The sequence below is a fragment of the Prionailurus bengalensis genome, chromosome B1 (assembly GCF_016509475.1).
Source record: "Prionailurus bengalensis isolate Pbe53 chromosome B1, Fcat_Pben_1.1_paternal_pri, whole genome shotgun sequence".
Taxonomy (NCBI): domain Eukaryota; kingdom Metazoa; phylum Chordata; class Mammalia; order Carnivora; family Felidae; genus Prionailurus; species Prionailurus bengalensis.
This window is the reverse complement of record NC_057344.1, coordinates 145,692,010-145,710,590: the sequence shown is the minus strand read 5'-3', so window position 1 is coordinate 145,710,590 and position 18,581 is coordinate 145,692,010. Positions and strand designations below refer to the sequence as shown.

Genomic DNA, 18,581 nt, shown 5'->3' with positions numbered 1-18,581 from the left:
TTCTTCTGAAAATAGGAAATAATATATTCCAAGCAAAACACCTCTGCCTTTCTTAGATAGTGTCCTCGGCAGAATATGCCATTTCCCTATCAGCAGCAGGAGACTGAGGTCTCAGAAGTTGTCTCCTTTTCTCCTCCAGCCCCTCCCAACTGCCCTGACAAGATCTGGGTGTCAGAATCTATGCGGCTCTCCAGGAGCCATCCCCCTAAGTCTCTAACTCTCGCACACGCCCAGGGCGCGCACACACCTGCCAAACTGCTCACCACCTTGCTCGGTCCTCTGCTTCCCTCCAAAGGTCCTTCTCCGGCCGGTCTTTCCTGCTCCTTCTTTGCTGGACTGGCCTCCCACGCGCCTCACTCGAGGGAGGTCAAGGCGCCCCCACTGCCCCGCCGGCACTTGAGCTCACGTCTGCAGCCCCAGCAGCCGGGCCCACGGGATCCTTCCACCCTCCGGAAACCCCGACAGGTGCAGCCTTAGGTGCCAAGTGCCCAAGCCTTAACCCAGCGCTAGCCGGATGGTCCCGGTGCTCCGACAGGCCCCTGAGCTGCAGCCCCCAGTGCGCCCGGGGGTCCAGATGCCCGCGCGGATCAGGGTTCGCCCTCCCGGCCACTCCACCCCAGACTTTCCTCCTGGGGTTCCAGTGCCCGGCGCGCCACTTACCCAGGGCGAGGGCCAGGAGCAGTGGCAGGGAGCTGGCGCCGCCGGCCGGGGCGGCCCGGTCCATCAACCCCACGCTGCGGGGCCGGGCAGCCCCTGGCCGAGTCCCCCGCCTCCTCCTGCGCCCCTTCCCTGGCCGCGGGCGCCCGAGGGCGGGCCTGGAAACTACTCTCGGGACAGCAGGAAACGAAACTACTCCCCAGGCTGGCACCCCGGCCACAGGGCGGGCAAACACCCGGGGCGGGCGGCCGGCCGGCTCCGGGAGTGGGGCTGGGAGGAGGGAGCCTCCTATTTATCCTCGCTCTTTCTGCACACACCCCGCCAGCGAGGCGCGGGACTCGGTCGCGGTAGCCTCCACTTTGTTCCCACCCAAATTACCCCACACCCACGCTCGAGGACACATGCGGGCTGCCCTGGGACCAGCTCACCCACTCCCCCTGCTGGGTCGCACCTGGCTCTCGGTTTCCCTCCCCCCTGGGGCGTAAGCCAGGTAGGTGGGGAGCAGAGAAGAATGCTCCCGGAGGGGTGGCCCACTTGCTGGGCCGGCAGGCAGCACTGAGGGACGCGGGCTCTAGACTTCTGGAACGCCCTGGAGCCCCACGCGCGACCTGAATGCTAGCCTCCCTTATTTCAACCAATTGCTGGGGTCTCCGGAGGGACCAGAGCCAACATTCGCTGTGGTTAACCGCAGGCCTTTGGCAATCTGCAAGCCTTTCTCTCACATGGATCGTGTGTTGCGTGTCTGGAAGTTTGGCTCACCGAGAGCTACTTTGGAAATTTCGTTCTGTTTTCTTCTGTGCCCAGTGACTCCTTTATTCACTGTATTTTCATTCACTGTATTGGATCTATTTAAAAAACGCTTTTTGCCTGGGCTCCTCCCGCACTCGCTCCCTCATCAAACCCTCTCTTTATGGAGACGTGGAATCCGATGGTTCCGCACCAATCATTTTCTGGAACAGAAAGACATCCTTACCGCCACATCCAGTGTTACCTTATGTGATTAAATATATTTGCCTGCAAAATAACTAAAGGGCACAGCTGTTTTCATGCTGATCTGTATTCGTCTTGCAAGATCGCTATGTAATCACGCCCCCTCAGTACAGAAGTCCCAGTTCTATAGTATCCAAAGTCCAATAAACATTCATTAGCCTGTGAAATGCAGTTCCGATGGCCGTCCCCCCGCATTGTTTAAATTAAACAAATTGTAATGCACGTGTCTTCCACAAGTGACATTTCATTTCAAAACCAATTCCCGTGATTTCAGTGCTCCAGGCAACTGATATATCCAGAGGAATAAAAATCAGCTGTTCATTTTCAGAATCCCATTCTAGCCCCCACATGACAGCTCATAAAGCATTGATAGGACAGGCATGGGGGTTAAAGAAATCCAAGGTTGTGAGAAAGAAAGTTACCCCATCTCAAATAAAAAGGGTTGGTGCACAGGAGGCTAGGGATTTGGCCTCATCTCCCTCCCTCTCTTTTCTTTTCTGATAGTCTCTCCTTCCTCCAGGGCCCTATGTTGACGCATCTTTCACTGTCGAGGAGCTGTCCTGCTATCCCCAACAGAACATAACTATTTTATTTTCCTTTTCCATAGATACTAATAAAAAATAAAGCACACCAAAACAATAAAAAAGGCTAAATGCCTGTCGAGTATTGTAAAGTGCCTGGCCTTGGTGTAAGTATTCATCATTCGTACCATTCAAATGGTAAATTAACTTTTTCAGGCCTCTAGAGTATGAAAGAGTGTAATTTAATACACAGATCAATTAATAGCCTTCCCTAAGGGTTTTATGTAATGCTGGAAATAAAATAAGCACTCTGGAGAATATGCCTTCCAAATTTCCTGGCACTGGAGGTCCAATCTCTTCAAGGTCAAGCCACTTTCCTTTTCCTTCCTCCCTTCCTTCTTTCCTACCTTTCTTCACCTCCTTCTTACCTCTCTTCCTCCTCCTTCCCTTCCTTTCCCCCCCACCCCCCCACTCTCTCTCAATTCATTCACTCGGTGGAGGAAGGTCAATCTGTGATCCAGCCATAAACTTTGTTTTTTTTGTTTTGTTTTGTTTTGTTTTATTTTTTTTTCAATATATGAAATTTATTGTCAAATTGGTTTCCATACAACACCCAGTGCTCATCCCAACAGGTGCCCTCAATACCCATCCCCCACCCTCCCCTCCCTCCCACCCCCCATCAACCCTCAGTTTGTTCTCAGTTTTTAAGAGTCTCTTATGCTTTCAGCCATAAACTTTGGAAGAGTACAAGGTAAGAACTGACCTTTCTGTGGCCTCACTCGGGTAGCTGAGGTGTGTCTGAATGTTTCAGACTGTAAGCTGAGCTTAAGATTGTAAACTAAGGATGGAAGGAGAGTCCCACCAGAGTCACAAGGTAGGATTTGTATCCCCACTGTCCCCGGCCACGTGACTGCTTAGTGGTGTCTTTCCTGTGCCAGCTTTAGGCTGGTAAAACCAGCCCTCCCAAATCTGGTATGAGGCTTGAGTGGATTCCTTTGGAGGGCCTTCATGCTAGAATCTTCTCCTACACAGATCAGCCTCCAGCTGGGACACTCTTCCCACCTCTGGATAGGACAATGTAAGCTTGTGATTATTTGTGAGCACAACATACAAGCCACAGGTGGTGGTAGAAAAGAAAATGTGGGAATGTATTCTTTCTAGGTCAGCCTGTATTCTCCCCATTATTGCTTTAAGGCATTCAGTAGTATAGGATGACTTCCTAACGGCTACTAACCTTATTTAACCCAGTAAGAGTGGGCGGCTGAAAAGAAATATGAACGGTGAAAAACGTTTTCAAAAATAATATTCTGTTGTAATGGTAAACATTTTGCATTGTAGTTCGTTGAAAATTAGTAGTATGATCTATGTAGAGAGCTTTTAAATATTCCATTTGAAATCACTGACCTAGTCTCTAAGGAAAACCAGTGAAAAATCACTGCCCAAAAGTTGCGTTCAAGTGATTTGGTTTTACAATCTAGTTTTTCTGGAAGGAGAGGATTGTTATTTTTATTTTTTTCTTATCTATTGTATTGTACCTTCCTGTTCAGTCTTTCAAGGATCTTTTTTTTAAGCTTTTTTTTAATTTTAGTACCAGTTAGGTATTAATTAATACCTAATACCAGTTAGGTCATTAATACCAGTATAGGTATTAACATACGGTGTCATATCAGTTGCAGGTGCACAATACAGTGATTCAACACTTCTACTCATTACTCAGTGCTCATTATAACAAGGGCATGCTCTAACCCCTATTACCTATTTCATCCATTCCCCCCCTTTCCTAGGGATGCTGTTTTTTTAAATGTATATGCCTCAATCTGTTTGACTTGCCATATTTTCAAAATGGCAGCTTAATACAAACTTAATAAAATCTAAGATATAATCTTCTCTGTGATATTATATCTATTAGTTTCAGCCCATCATTATGATCTTTGTCTTTACCCATTGATACATACACCAAAAAGATAAATGCTGATTTTTTTTTTTTTTTAACCTGGGCTTTTGTGCTGGCCCTAGTGTAGACAAAGTAAGCAAGTGCCTAAGTGGTGTCATTTTAAAGCTATAATATGGCAAGGCCCTAGACATCCCAACCTAGTAAAACCTTCCACGGTGGCTTCATCCATTCCTACGCGGTCCCAGACACTCTGGCTAGGACAACAGAGGTGGGCTATTATGTACAATTGGTTTTTGAGTATGTTAGTTCTGTGCAAATTGGAGCTGGAGGCCTGGGTCACAGATTACTCACCTTTCTGAGCCCAGTGTCCTCATCTGTAAAATGTGATGGTAACGATTTGCAATCCTTATGATTCACAATGATGTATATCTCTAAGGCAAGAATCTTGCATACTAGAAGTTATTCAGGGCATTAGGGGTGTCATATTATTATCAAAATCTGTTTGTAGGTCCATAGAAAGTAGGAACTGGCTTCTTTCACTAGCCCTCTCTTGCTAACAGTTGTGCTGGGGGGAAGGAAACAGTACCAGCAAAACCCTGATGGGAAAGTAATGCTAGGCCTGAAATTCCAGGGATTTGGGCACTAATTCTCTTCATCCTCCCTCGGACCTTTCTGACCTTCTTCTCCCTCCTTTTCATTCCTCCTCTTTAGAGACCAAGATGACATAGAACCCAAGGTATAATAATTTATTAAACAGTAAATTGAAAGTACTATGTTTTGAAGGTCCAACTAAATGAGCTATCTAGTCTTCCAACCAAAGAAATAAATTTTTAATCTTTTAAGTCAAAGAAATTAATGTTCCATGAGTTTTTCACAAGTAAGTAGAAGATAAATCCCCCCAGGCTTTAGAAGCTCATTCCCTCTCCTTCCTCCAACTTTTTGGGAAAGAAAAAAAGAGAGAGTAAGAAGTAGGAAGCAGCAAAACAGGAAAGGAGAGGAGACGTAAGCTTGAAATAATTCTTTAACCTGATCAATATAGTTTAGTGGCTCTTATGATTCCCACAGACAATTCAGTTATGTCCTAACCTCAAAATCCCTTGAGTTTGTTTTTCAGAGGAAACCATGCGTGCTCTTTTAATGATAGCTTTAAATTGTTTTCACATTTCTCATAGCATAAAAAATTTTTTTTCTGAAATGTTTCCTTAGCCCTGTAATGTATACCTGCTCTCTGTCCGTTGATACAGTATTTTTAAAATGTTAGAACCGATGTAAAATGTTGTCAAATGACTTCGCAGAAAATTTGGTATCGTGCCTGCAGAGTATCCTGCTATTTTGGTCTTCTGTTCGCTTGATGAATTAAAAGTTTTTATTGTCCCTCCTGATAACTACAGGAGGTCTTTAATAATTTTAGTCTTCAGCATTATCACCTAATGGTGGTCCACACCAATAGTTACTTTTGAGATTCAAAGAACTGTAATCCAAAGAAAACAAAGCAAACATCTCTGTTTAAATTTGTTGTTTTTGGATTTTGTGCCCTGGGGAAAGAGAAGAATGGATTTGGGTGGACGTAGAGCCTCTGCCCCAGCTAGCAAATGAGATGAAAGGGAATACATGGGTGAATACATTGATCTTCATTATCTACTACCAGAGAAAATAACCCTCTTGCTAACCTTGGTTCTTGGCTGAAATTTTAATCAGATAATGTGTATAAAAATGCTCTGACAACTAGTTATACACAAGGGTCAAGTATCATGGTGATTTCTCATTTTAGCTTCATGCACTGAAAAAAAATACATATTGAAAATGTAAATATTTACCCTTACCAGTCATGACTAATTTAGAATGTATCCATCCTAAGCTGCATATTTTCTGATACTTTGACGTCAGGATGTCAGGATGTATCCCTGCTGCTGTCGGGCAGCAGTTACAATGAAATCGCCATGGCTTGTGAGCAGTTGCAAAGGCTTAGAAGAAAATTCCGTAGAGCAAAGGGGAACACCCTTTTAAGTAATGCTACGTCACCAACATTTTTAAAGGCATAAGGGAAAATAATGTGTGAAAAGACAAAAATGCCAAAGATTCAGAGTTGAACATGGTTAAGAAACATAGGACTTGGAATTGAAAAAGTCTTAGAAATATATTAACCAATTTATTTCACTTATTATGTGTTCCTTGTTGTGCACATCTAATGTTGACATATATGTATCAATACTCATGTATTAATGTGATTAATCCTGAGGTTTATGTATATATACCTCAACTAGGGCAAAATTAAAATTCTAAATAATAAGAAAGTATACGGGGCGTCTGGGTGGCTCAGGTCATGACTCATGGTTTGTGAGTTGTGAGTTTGAACGTGAGCTCAGCATCTGTCTCTGCTGCTTTGGATTCTCTCTCTCTCTCTCTCTCTCAAAAAATAGAGAAACATTATTAAAAAAAAGAAAGGATGGGTTATAGTTTAAATTTTTTAATTCAAAAACCTTCTTAACTGTTATAAAATAATATGCATCTTATCAATGGGATTTTATATTAGATACAATATGGCATTTTGAACTCAAAATTATAAACTCCTCTATCTCCTGGTCTGGGGCAGCACAGTTTCAGCAGACATGCTGGTGACTCAGCTGTGTGATTTCAGGGGCCTCCAATATAAACACTCAACTGCCCTTCTCTGGTTTGCTAAAACTCCCATTGACTAAAATTATTTTTTCCAGTGAATAAAGTTCCCACAGGGGCTCATAAAAACTTCAGAGTTGTTACCTGAGAGAGATAACATGTTGAGATGATAATACCATTTGCCATCATCTTGGAGTCAATGAACAAATTTAGTGTAAAAGGTGAGATGTGACAAGCAGTTTCTGATTGCTACATAAGGCATCATTAAAGGCTGCTGGCTGGGATGCGAGTCTCAAAATTAGGTCAGCTTGCCGTGTCAAGGGAATAAGAGAAGGGAGAAAGATCCCAGTGAAAGCTCAGGGAAGGGAAATCCCAGGCAGTCTGCTTCCCCTCCATTTTGTTTATGGTCCACTTTGGCCTACAGTCCTCCACTAGCAGAAAGATCTGTAGAATTTCATTGGACGTGCAAACCTAGGTGCCTCCCCACTCGACCTGGGGTAGAGCTGAACCTGGGGAGAGCAGGCCTTTTTCCTGTGCCTGCTATTCACACAGGTAAAATCTGGTTAAGATGAGCACCATAATGGTGCAACTATCTGCTACTAATTTTATAAAACCTCAATGGAGATAATATACAAAGAATCTATTTGCTGTATTTTCTCATTTAATTGTCATCATAACTCTGCGAGGTGTTACTTCCCTCATGGTAAAGATGAAAAAGTAAGGCTAAAGTAAATTAGATGATTTGCTTAAGGATGCATCCATGGGATGTGATATAATTAAGTCTCGCTCTCAGAGCCTATCATTTAGAACTCCAGACTTTTCTAACATAAGATCAGGCCTCTCTGCTGGTTTTGAAGCTGTGAAGGTAAAGTCAAGTGATAGGGGACATAATACAGGTAATTACATACATGCGTTCTGGGGACGGTGCCATATATCCTGAAGATGGAATCTTCCAGGCCCTTGACAAACTTTCCTTCTTCACGTGAGCCTGGATGTGGGAGGTGTGCATTGGTGGGATGGCATCTTACTGCTGCAACCACAATAGAAGAGAATTTAACCTTTTTGGAAACTTAGACCAACTTTATAGACTGTAGCAAAAAGGTAGGACTCTGAAAAGCTGGATGAATCTGGGATAGAGCTGTTCTAAATCCGGACAGCTAAAATTCAGAGGACCTTCCAGGAATAATCTCAATGACTAATTCTTCCTCTATTAAGATGCAAAATTGCTGAAAAACCTGTAAGAAAAATCTAGAAAGTTGATTATGTCCTCCAGCTTCTTAATTAGTTCTCAAGACAAATAAATGTACTATAAAAATTTAAATGTGGAAACAAAGGAAAGAATATTAAGCGTGAACAAACCCCTGGTCAACTGAATTGTTAGAGTAACTAGTTCATCATTTGATTACTCCATTGGTTATTTTTCCTGGAGAATTTACAATGAACCAAGCATAGCGAAACTAAAAGATGATATACCCATCTCTTCAGTGCCTTTTCTCTAGGTCACATCCTGATCCTGTCCTCTGACTTTTATCAGACAGTTTTCAAGAGAAGGTGAAGAGACCAAGCACAGGATCAAGAGAGCCATTTCCCTTAGATAGAGGGCAAAGCTGGTCTAGTCTGTCTACCTCCTTTACCCTGTACCATATCCTGGTCCTGCAATATCTGAAAGTCTTCTTTCTCCAAACTAGAATATAGTACCATGAAGGAAACAGCAGCAATGATCCCTCACTCCTCCATCTAGCACTTCACCTCTTAGCACAGCGGCTCAATTGTCAATGTCTGGAGACTCCATTATATCTTATTCCTCCCTTGGGATGAAGTACAGAGGGGTAAAGAGAGCACCCCTAGAGATTAATGTAAGTGGCCGACACTCAATCCATGAGAGTTACAATGGACTCCATGAGAAAGAGAATTTGGGAAAGTTTTTAGACAACACTGTCTTATATGTGCTAATGTTATAAGTACGAAAAGTAAGTTAAGACGTTCAAGTGAGGAGAACTGCAGTCTTGAAATCTAAATCTTAAGGAAGGATACAACTTTAGTTCGAATCTCAGCACTGTCCCTTATCAGCTCTGTGACTCTGGGCTAGACACTTAACTTTTCCGCACCCAAAGTTTTGCATCTCTAAATTGAAACTTATAGCAGGTTTAATGAGGGAGAGTTCCTATAAGACATGTAGCATGGTGGCTGCACACAGTAAGTACTCAGTATTAACTGAGTATCATGATGATGATACTCAAGATGGCTTCCAAGTTATCCCAAGATGTGGTGCAATTATAGCGATCATTGGTACGGGACATTAGAAAGAAGATTTGTTAGAAGGTAGAGATTTATACCTCTGCGGGAATCTCAGGTCCTGAAAACAGAGCTTCTGAAGCATGGCGGAAAGTTTTAATGGTAAGGAAAGGGGGAGATAGAGGCATACAAGTAACATTATTGTGAGACTATCTTGCAAATAACTGGCCAGATAGAGAATATTTTCCTAACCCGTATAATGGCAAAATTGTTCAAAAGAATTTTTTTTTCTGCTCTCATCCCTATATTCCAGTTCATCAAACAGATACTGAATGCTTACCTTGTACCAGTCATATGTTAGGAAGTCCTGGGATGACCCAAATAAACACATCAGATACGAGGGTGGTCGGCCTGTAGCATCTTTGACCCCACTCTGGGCAAGGTGAATGTTCCTGTCCACCCTAGTTATTCCATAGACCCCCTTTACAGGTAGGGGAGAAATGGCTTTTTTCAGTTAAGAGGACATAAGTGCCACATCCCTCTGCCAGAGTGACAGTAACAATGAACACTTAGTGATGCTTATCGTATACCAGCCACCATTCTAAGTATTTTATGTACACTAAGTTTTTAATGCTCACTGACTATATCTTGAATGATCAACTATTGCCCTCCTCCTTTCTGATAAGGGAATGAGGACACAGAAGTTAAAGAAGTTGTCCAAAATCACAGAGCTGATTTATGGCAGAGCTGTGCTGTCATATATTCAAATGCTGAATCTTGAGCACGTTCCTCAACTCCAATGACCCAGAATAGTAAACCACTGACTATGACTTTAAGCAGCTCAAATAGCAGTGGCGGGTAAAGTCAATCCTTCAGCCACCTGCTGGAAGTCTCATTCGGGAATCACAGCGTATCTAATGAGTTCCTCACTTGACTTCCTGAAAAAATTGTATCTCTTCAAAATACAGAGGAAGATACGGGGGTAGGGGGCCAGGATTGCTGTTTTGTATGTAATTCTAACTCACAAGGTGAAATTGGTTGTAAAGTTAAAGGCAGAATAAAACATAGGAGAGAAATGACAGTGCAACCCTAGAATGAGTCATGGCCTCATGGAGAAAGGCTGGAGTCAGCTATGCAGCCTCAACTGAAAGAAGACAGGCTTTCAAAGGCATGTTGGAGACAAATAGGCATATTCAGAGGGCTTGAGGAGTTAAAAAGAGTGAATGCTTGAGAAGAATTATAAGTTCTCAAAAAACACGACTCCAATCATGTAATTATTAACAATTCCAGTTAAGAATTCTATGAAAGCTGGAGGGAAAGTCACATGGCCAAGTGCAGATAAGAATGGTTGTCACATGGCTCAGTTGGTTGAGCATTGTACTCTCCGTGTTGGATCAGGTCACGATCTCACTCTTCGTGGGTTGGAGCCCCAAATTGGGCTCTGCACTGAGAGAGGGCAGAGCCTGCTTGGTACTCTCTCTCTGCCCCTCCCCGACTCATTCTCTCTCTCTCTCAAAATAAATAAATAGACTTAAAAAGAAAAAAGAGCAACTGTCACAGACCCATGAAAATAGCATCTGAAGAAGCTGAGATACATGAAAATGATTTGGGAGCATGGAAAGTTTGCCCTAATTATGTTCACAATGAAAATAGCAAATGGGCTCACGACCAATTTACTCTGGGCCAATGCTGCAACATACATGGGATGTACGTGCACATTATTTTTAGCTTCCCCCCCTTTTTTTAAACGTTTATTTATTTTTGAGAGAGAGAGAGACAGAGAGAGAGAGAGAGAGAGAGAGACAGAGCATGAGTGGGGAAGGGGAAGAGAGAGAGGGAGATACAGAATCTGAAGCAGGCTCCAGGCTCTGAGCTATCCGCACAGAGCCCCACGCGGGGCCTGAACTCACAGACCACAAGATCACGACCTGAGCTGAAGTTGGACGCTCACCCAACTAAGCCACACAGGCATCCCTATTTTTAGCTTTTTAAAAAATTGTGTATCAGTGTTACGTTAGCCCGGGTGTACAACATAGTGATTCGACAAGTCTCTACCTTACACTATGCTCACCACAAGCACACGCACATTTTTACAAGTTTTTACTTTGGGTGTGATTTAATTATTCTGCCAAGGAGAACAAAAGAGGCAGGAAGAGTGCTTGAAAAGGTATCAAAATCTGAGATGAGTGCAGAATTTCCTTCTTTCTAAAGGCTGGATGGTATTCCACTGCATGTACACGCCACATTTTCTTTGTCCATTTATCGGTCGATGGACAATTAGGTTCTTTCCACATCTTGGCTATTGTGAATAGTGACACAGTAAACATAGACAGGAGTGCTAATATCTCTTCGAGGTCTTGATTTCAATTCTTTTGCATTAATACCCAGAAGTGGGATTGCAGGATCATATAGTAGTTCTAGTTTTAGTTTTTGGAGGAACTCCCATATTATTTTCCATACTGGCTGCACCATTTTATAGTCTACCCACAGTGTGCAAGGGTTCCAATTTTTCCACATCCTTGACAGCAATTGTTGTCTTTTGTTTTTTCATATAATAACCATACTGACAGGTGGGAGTTTCTGCCATATGCAACGACATGGATATCCCTTGAGGACATTATGCTAAGTGAAATAAGCTAGTCACATAGAGACAAATATCACATGATTCCATTTATACGCGATGTCTAAAATAGTCAAACTCATAGAATCAAGGAGTAGAGTGGTGATGGCCAGGGGCCAGGGTGAAGGAGAAATGAGGAGTTACTAATCTACCCGCATAAAGCTTCAGTTAATCATGATAGATAAACTCTGGAAGTTGGTTTTACAACACTGTCCCTACAGCCAACGACAATATACTGTATGCTTGAAATTTTGTTACGAGGGTAGATCTCATGTTGTCTTCTTACCGCAATAAAATAGAATGTAAAAAGAAAAAGAAATGGGGATGTCTGGGTGGCTCAGTTAGTGAAGCACCCAACTCTTGGTTTCTGCTCAGATCACGATCTGTCTGGTGGTTCGTGAGATCAAGGCCCGAGTTGGGCCATGCTAACAACATAGAGCCTGCTTGGGATTCTCTCTCTCCCTCTCTCTGCCCCTCCTCTGCTCATGCTCACACACATTCTCTCTCTCTCTCAAAATAAATAAACTTAAACAGGAAAGAAAGAAAAGAAAGAAAGAAAGTGAAAGAAAGAAGAAAGAGAGAAAGAAAGAAAAGAATCCAAAGCCAATATAGAGATTTTAAAAGAGTCCAAAATCCTTTGATGAATTCAAGTGTTTTGATTCATATGAATTACATTCTTAGACACAGTGGTCTGGGAGGGGAGAGGATGAGCTATTAGCAATCTATGTGAAATCAGTTCCAAAAGACTGAAGATAAGGAAACATACTTATTAGCGATCCCAAAAGGGAAGAAGGTGATAGGTTGCTAAACTTAACCAGACTGGCAAGGGTTCTTGCCTCTGTTTCATAAATAACAGTTCTTTCTGGGGTGGTTAGCCTTAAGCAGAGAGGACATAGGCAAGGATGAAGGTGGGGGCAGGTAGCTTGCATGAGAGATTTCTTCAAATATTTGAAGAGATGTCACATAGAAACCAAATTATATTCGTACTGTTCAGTCCCAGTGAACATTCTAATGAGAGAATAGATTCCTTTGGGAAATAATGAGTTCCCTGGCACTGGAAAGGGGCATGCTGTGTATTGAAAAGGAAATTCAGATAGTTTCGTCTCACTCCTAACCTGGAGATCCTGAGGCCCCAAGATGAGATGGCCCTAAAAGCTTTTTTTCAGCCATAAAATGCAAATACAACATGTCAAGATTTCTTCTTCCAACACGGTTTAATATGACCAGATGGTCACTAAGAAACTATTTCTGCTTAAATCTGCCGTGAAACTAGACATTTAAAAAATAATTTAAAAAGCAAATTAGCATATAAATGGCGAAGGATTCCCCATATTCTAGACTATCTTGAAATTGCAATTTAATTTAAGACCCATCCTTTTGGTTTATGGCCCATAATATTTATATGCTCACTTGCTCCCAGAGAAATAAAAAATAAATGCTGAAATGTATTTCTTACAAATCATGGTCTATTTGGTCTCCTACTTGATACAATTGAACCACTTCTGCATTCGTAGCCTATCAACAAGTCCAAAGTAACGTCAATCACCCGATCATTTAAATGTGAGTTACATAGGTTAGATTTTGACACAGCCCAAGCCACCATCTTTAAGCTATCTGGAATATATTTGTAAGGAGGCCTGAGGGTACAAAATGGAGATTTATGCAGCAGTAGAAACAAACATAGACTGCACCAAAACACAGCCACCATTCCCATGGGCAGAGAAACCTAAAGGAAGGCTTCTTTGTAACTACAGCCAATGCCCTAAGAAGAAGAGTGAGACTTGAAATGCAGTCTAGACAGCAAAGCTGTTATTGAGTCTTCCAGCTGTGATGACAAATGACGTTTGTAAATCTTAATAACTTCTAAGTGCTGTATCCCTTTCTTTGGGCAAACTGTCAAAATGGTAAACCCAGCAAAAAAAAATCCCGAGTGAGTACCCAACTTTAACTCTCTGCCTTCAAAGTTTCGTAGTGTGAGATCTTCGTTTTCATTATGTACCTTTGCATTTCCTTAGCATCCTTTTCACCCCAACAACAAGAAAGCATCCCTTGCCCTTGCTGTCTCTTGTTGTCTTTGTTTTTATAAATAAGGCATAAGGAAGTTTTATAAGGCAAGCCTTGGCATTCGAGCCAGAGTCAAGGTCTTTACCGCCAAATCCAATACATAATCTGGCACGCCATATCTTGCCGCTTAGAGCTGACAACTTCCTGGATAAGACCCATTTCAAGTCAACCTGGACCTGCAGATTGGCATCGCCTATCATTCCAGGGACGACAACGAAATTACGCCCCTCTTTCACAAATCCACTTAGCAGAAAATGGTATGGGAAAGAAATTGAAACATTTATTATAAAAACCTTCCCTCAGCCCTCTCAATTTTTACATTTCCATCACCTCTCCCAGCTTAAGGATATATTTATACTGAAGTTATTTCAACGATCTGCTTTATTATCACCTAAAATACTGGTTCCCCATGCATCAAAACGATAGCTCCTGCAAACAATAAACGTCTCTCGTGGCTTCACAGAGAAAATGTTTCCACAAGTCTTTTGTCCAGAGAAGAGGTTCAAGCTGTCTGCGCCTTCTTAATGGCCACTTATGTGATGCCCCGCTCAAGAAGAAAGAAATAAAATAACTAAAGATGGAAAATATTATCTCGTCTCCCCCACCACTTCATAGCCCGATTTCCCGCTTCATTTCCAATCCTATTGCATTAACTCAGACCCTTATCATCTCGTGCCTGGAATAATCTTCTGACTTTCCCAGCCCCACTATTGCTTCAGTCCCCTCATACATAAAGTGGAGAATAATAATGATTTCTCTTTCACTGGATGGCTGTGGAAAATAAATGAGTAAATACACGGCAAGTGTGTAGACGGTATCCGGCACATAAGAGGCGCTCAGTAAATGTCAACCCCATGCAAAATGGCATCCTCTACACTGTTCAACTGATAATTCTGCAATAAAAATCTGGATACATCCAGAATCCACCACTTCCCATCTCTTTTTGTCGTTACCCTTCTGGTCCAGACCACCTGCATCCCTTGCCTAGATTATTCCAGCGGCCCCTTTGTGACTCTTTCTGATTCTGCTCTGGGCCCTACCCTGCAATCTGCGCCTCGCTCAGTGGCTGAGTGGTCTCTTTGAATTTTAAGTTGGATCATGTCGCCCTCTGCTCACTCTTGCTCATTCTCTCTCTCTCTTTTTTCTCTCTCTTCTCCCTTTGTCTCTCGGTCTCTCCCTAATGGCTGTTCATCTCATTACAATATAAACCTAAGTCCTCATGGTGGTCAACAAGGCCTTGCAGCACCCATGGCCCCTTTTGATGACTTCCTTCACCTCATCCCCACCTACACTCTTCCTAGTTTACTTAACTCCAGCCCCTCAGGCCTCCAAGATTCTTCACACAAGTCAGGCCTGCTCCCAGGGAACCAAGAGGTCCTGCTGCAGGCGACACCTTCTCTGTCCATCAATCTGCATTATTTTCTCCAGTTACTTCAAATCTCTGACCGCCCACCCCCCGCCCCCACCATTTGGAAATGCAACTCTTCCTCCACCCAGTACTACGGATCCCCTTAACCTGCCCTGTATTTTCCCGTAGCACATACAGCCTTTTAATGTACTCTGTGGTGTACTTAGTGATAATATCAGTTGTTTCCCACCAGTAGAAAGTAAACCCCACAGGGACAGAGGCTTTTATCTCTTAGTTTATCGATACGTACCTAATGCCTGGAAAAATCCTGGTGTGCAACCTGTTCAAAACATATCTATCTTATAAAACAGTGAATAAATAAATGAGTAGACACGTTACCACCCCGCTGAATCCCCTTCAGGATTTCCCTACTGCCAGAAGTTGGTCCAGACTTCTCAGCCAGCATCGGAGGCTCTGGCCATCGGGTCCCTCCCCATTCCTCCAGCCCTACTCTGAGAGCTCACTGCAGTGGCACTGAAGTACGTGCACTATGTGTGGTTTCCTGGTCATACAGCTGAACATATGCTGCTGACCTGAATGTCTGTGCTGTCTTATCTCCCTGGCAGTATCTCCTACGTTTCACGATGTCCCCTCGCGTCACTTGACTCTCCAGTGCCAAGTAGAATGAATTCCTCCCCCTTTTGTGCCCCTGGTATATTCTGAGAGAGTTCTATCTCAGCAGCAAAGACACTGGATTGGTTTCCTTTGTTTCCATAGCTATTCTCCTTGACTACATTACAGGTGACCTGAGGGTAGAGAACCTACTCATTTACCCAGCATTTTGCCCAGTGCAAGCAAGGTCATATGAGTCACAGATACTCAATAGATATTGTGATATATTCATAGGAAGGAGTGAAAAATGTCCATTGGGTTCTGCTTATTCTAATACGTCTAATAGCAGAGCGTAGGTTAGAAAGCAAAGCACCTCCAGGTCAGCCATTCTGCCTCTCTGCTTCGAACTCCAGACTAGTGTTGATGCTTTTAAGGAAGATAAGGGAGGTGAGGCAGAGAGTACTGAACGTGGACGGAAGGTAGGGGTCCAACCAGGAGCACACAGGAAACCTGGGGTACAGCCTTCACACCTGCTGATGGAAGCATGGTGGCCAAGGGAGGGTCCTACTGCACCACCCAGATCTCTGGATCTTTCCTGAATTGCATGAACTCCAGGCTGTTTCTCTTAAAGTATAGGGGTTAGGGGGTGGACCATCACAAAGGATGGGGATTACTTGCAAGGGGCTTCCAATAATGGCAACTAAATACAATGCTGAGGCAGGAACAGATGAGAAGCCAGAGAGGGAGAAAAGGCGAGAGAAAGAAGAAAAGAAAAAGAAAAAAGAAAAGAAATGCTGCTTCCTCCTCCATCAAAACCACCCTTACAATGAATGCCCTGTGTGTCATTAGCCCAAACCTCAACCCACAACCTTTCAGTGGGGGCAGGCCCTGAGCACTCGCCCCATAAACCTTTCTCTGGTGCTGCCCTTTCACTACTGCTCTCAAGTACCCTCCTCTTTCCCCACTGATGATAAACCCTCTTTTGGTTCAGGCATTTTTCCTTGTTTTGTTATCTGTTCCTTGGGCCAGGGTCACATAACATGCTGACTAAGGTTAATTACTTCATTAATTCCCCTACTTTCCCGACGCGCAGTATTACTTTTATCACCTTCTGTTCAAAGATGAGTTGAACTCATTACTAGGATTTTGTGCGTGAAGGTCAGTTAAACTTCAAATTGCAGGCCAAGAGACAGGGAGTAAGAAAAACCCACAGGGCTGCTGCTGAAAGTTCTCTCCAAAATGTGGTCTGTGCTCTCAGTTTATCTTGCTGAGCATATTATAACCCACCCTGGGTACAGCTCTGTTTCCTCCAGCCCAAGCTTTCCAGCAAAATACACATCTGCAGTGTAAATAGACCAGAAGAATCTTCTGCTCTCTTCCCAGGGTACTTCCTGCATACTCACATCCATTCAATTAATTCGTTCAACAATCGGGGGTGGGAAGGAAGTACCCGCTATGCGCCAGGTACCTTGCAAGGCTTTGGGAATAGCATATTATACAAGACTCTGCTCTCAGAATGTGTAGTGTGATTAAAGAACAGAAAAATACATCAAGGGTTTGTGTAAAGTATGATAAATAGAGTAATAGTGATAATAACAAGAACAACAATGGTTGCTGAAATTAATTAAATTTGTACTACGTTCCAGCTACACAGGACTTTTCCCATATTATTAACTCTTCATGTATTAAGTCAGACAGCCCTATAAGGGCAGATACTATTGTTCTCCATTTTGCAGGTCAGGAAATTGAAGTAATTTGTCCAACCAGCTGATAAAGGACCAAGCCCTGACTTAAACCCAGACACATATCCTGAGGCACGTTAGGCAGATTGAGTGACCGGGTTTTCATTCTTTAACCCCACCCTGGGTATACATCTACACCTGCAACCTCTATTCCTGCCTTGTTGGCCAGCACTCCTGTGGCACACACTGAGTACTTTCTATGTGGCATACACGGCTGGATATCCAAGAAGCCTGCAAAAAACTCACAGCTTAAGTGGAGCACAGAGCCGTGTAAATGTGCAGTAGCAAAACGGTACACTCAGAAAAATTCAGAAAAGCTACAAACAAGATACAGAAGAAGCACTGGGCAGGGAGTAGACCTGTTATCCATGGTAAGGATTAGGGAAGGCTTCTCATAGAAGGAGTCTGTGCAGCCAGAAGTAGGAAAAAAACTCTTGGAAGACATTAAAGGCCAAGGTAATCCCACATCCCCTTTCCGTAGGGAAGTCTCTCCTTTTTCAAAACCACCCTCGAATTTTTCTTCAAGAAGAATTAATTTTAATTTTTGTGATGGTGAATTGTGTCGACTTGACCAGGCCACAGGGTGCTCAGATACTTAGTTAACCATTTTTCTAGGTGTGTCTGCGTGGGCGGTTCTGGATGAGATTAACATTTGAATTGGTAGACTTGAGTAAAGCAGATTGCCCTCCCTAATGTGGGTGGACCTCATCCAACCCATTAGTGGCCTAAATAGAACACAAAGTGGGATAAGGGAGAATTTGCTCTTGGCCTGGCAGTTTTTGAGCTGGGATGTCTGTCTTCTGCACTCAGACCGGAACTACATCATGGACTCTCCGGGTTCTCCAGCTTGCAGACATCAAGATGATGGGACTCCTTGGCCTCCACAATTACATGAACCAAGTCCTTAAAATAAAGACCCCTGGTTCTGTTTCTCTGGAGAACAGACGAATATAATCCTATTCTGATCAGCTTTTTCATGTATGTCCTTGGCAGGCATATGTCTTTGATCAGCACATCAAGAATGCAGATGCTGTGATATGGGAGTGTCTCCACATGAATGAACATGGTGAATCTTTATAGGGAGAAATCACAGAACGCCATATCCTTCCCCTTTCTTCCACCCAGTAGCCATTCAATAGATGTGGCCACCTTGCTGACTGCACTGGGATTTCTAAGCACCTAGCAGCAGCAAGAAGGAGGCTCATCCTTCTGTGGTTACATGCTCTCGCTAGCAACGTGGCTCATTAGCAGTTGTCATAAGGCAGGTTCAGGAAGATGTAGG

General features: G+C 43.2%; 1 protein-coding gene across 2 annotated transcripts in view; it reads right to left on the bottom strand.

Annotated features, from left to right (window-relative positions):
* BTC (betacellulin) overlaps positions 1–1,238 on the bottom strand; it is a 44,937-nt gene extending 43,699 nt beyond the window's left edge. The window contains exon 1 of one of the 2 annotated variants that reach the window (XM_043572472.1): positions 661–1,238. In XM_043572472.1, the coding sequence (XP_043428407.1) occupies positions 661–724 (64 nt within the window). In that variant the 5' untranslated portion in view covers positions 725–1,238. The remainder of the gene's footprint in view (positions 1–660) is intronic. The other variant, XM_043572473.1, reaches the window with a different exon arrangement.
* Between the last annotated feature and the right edge of the window lie 17,343 nt (positions 1,239–18,581).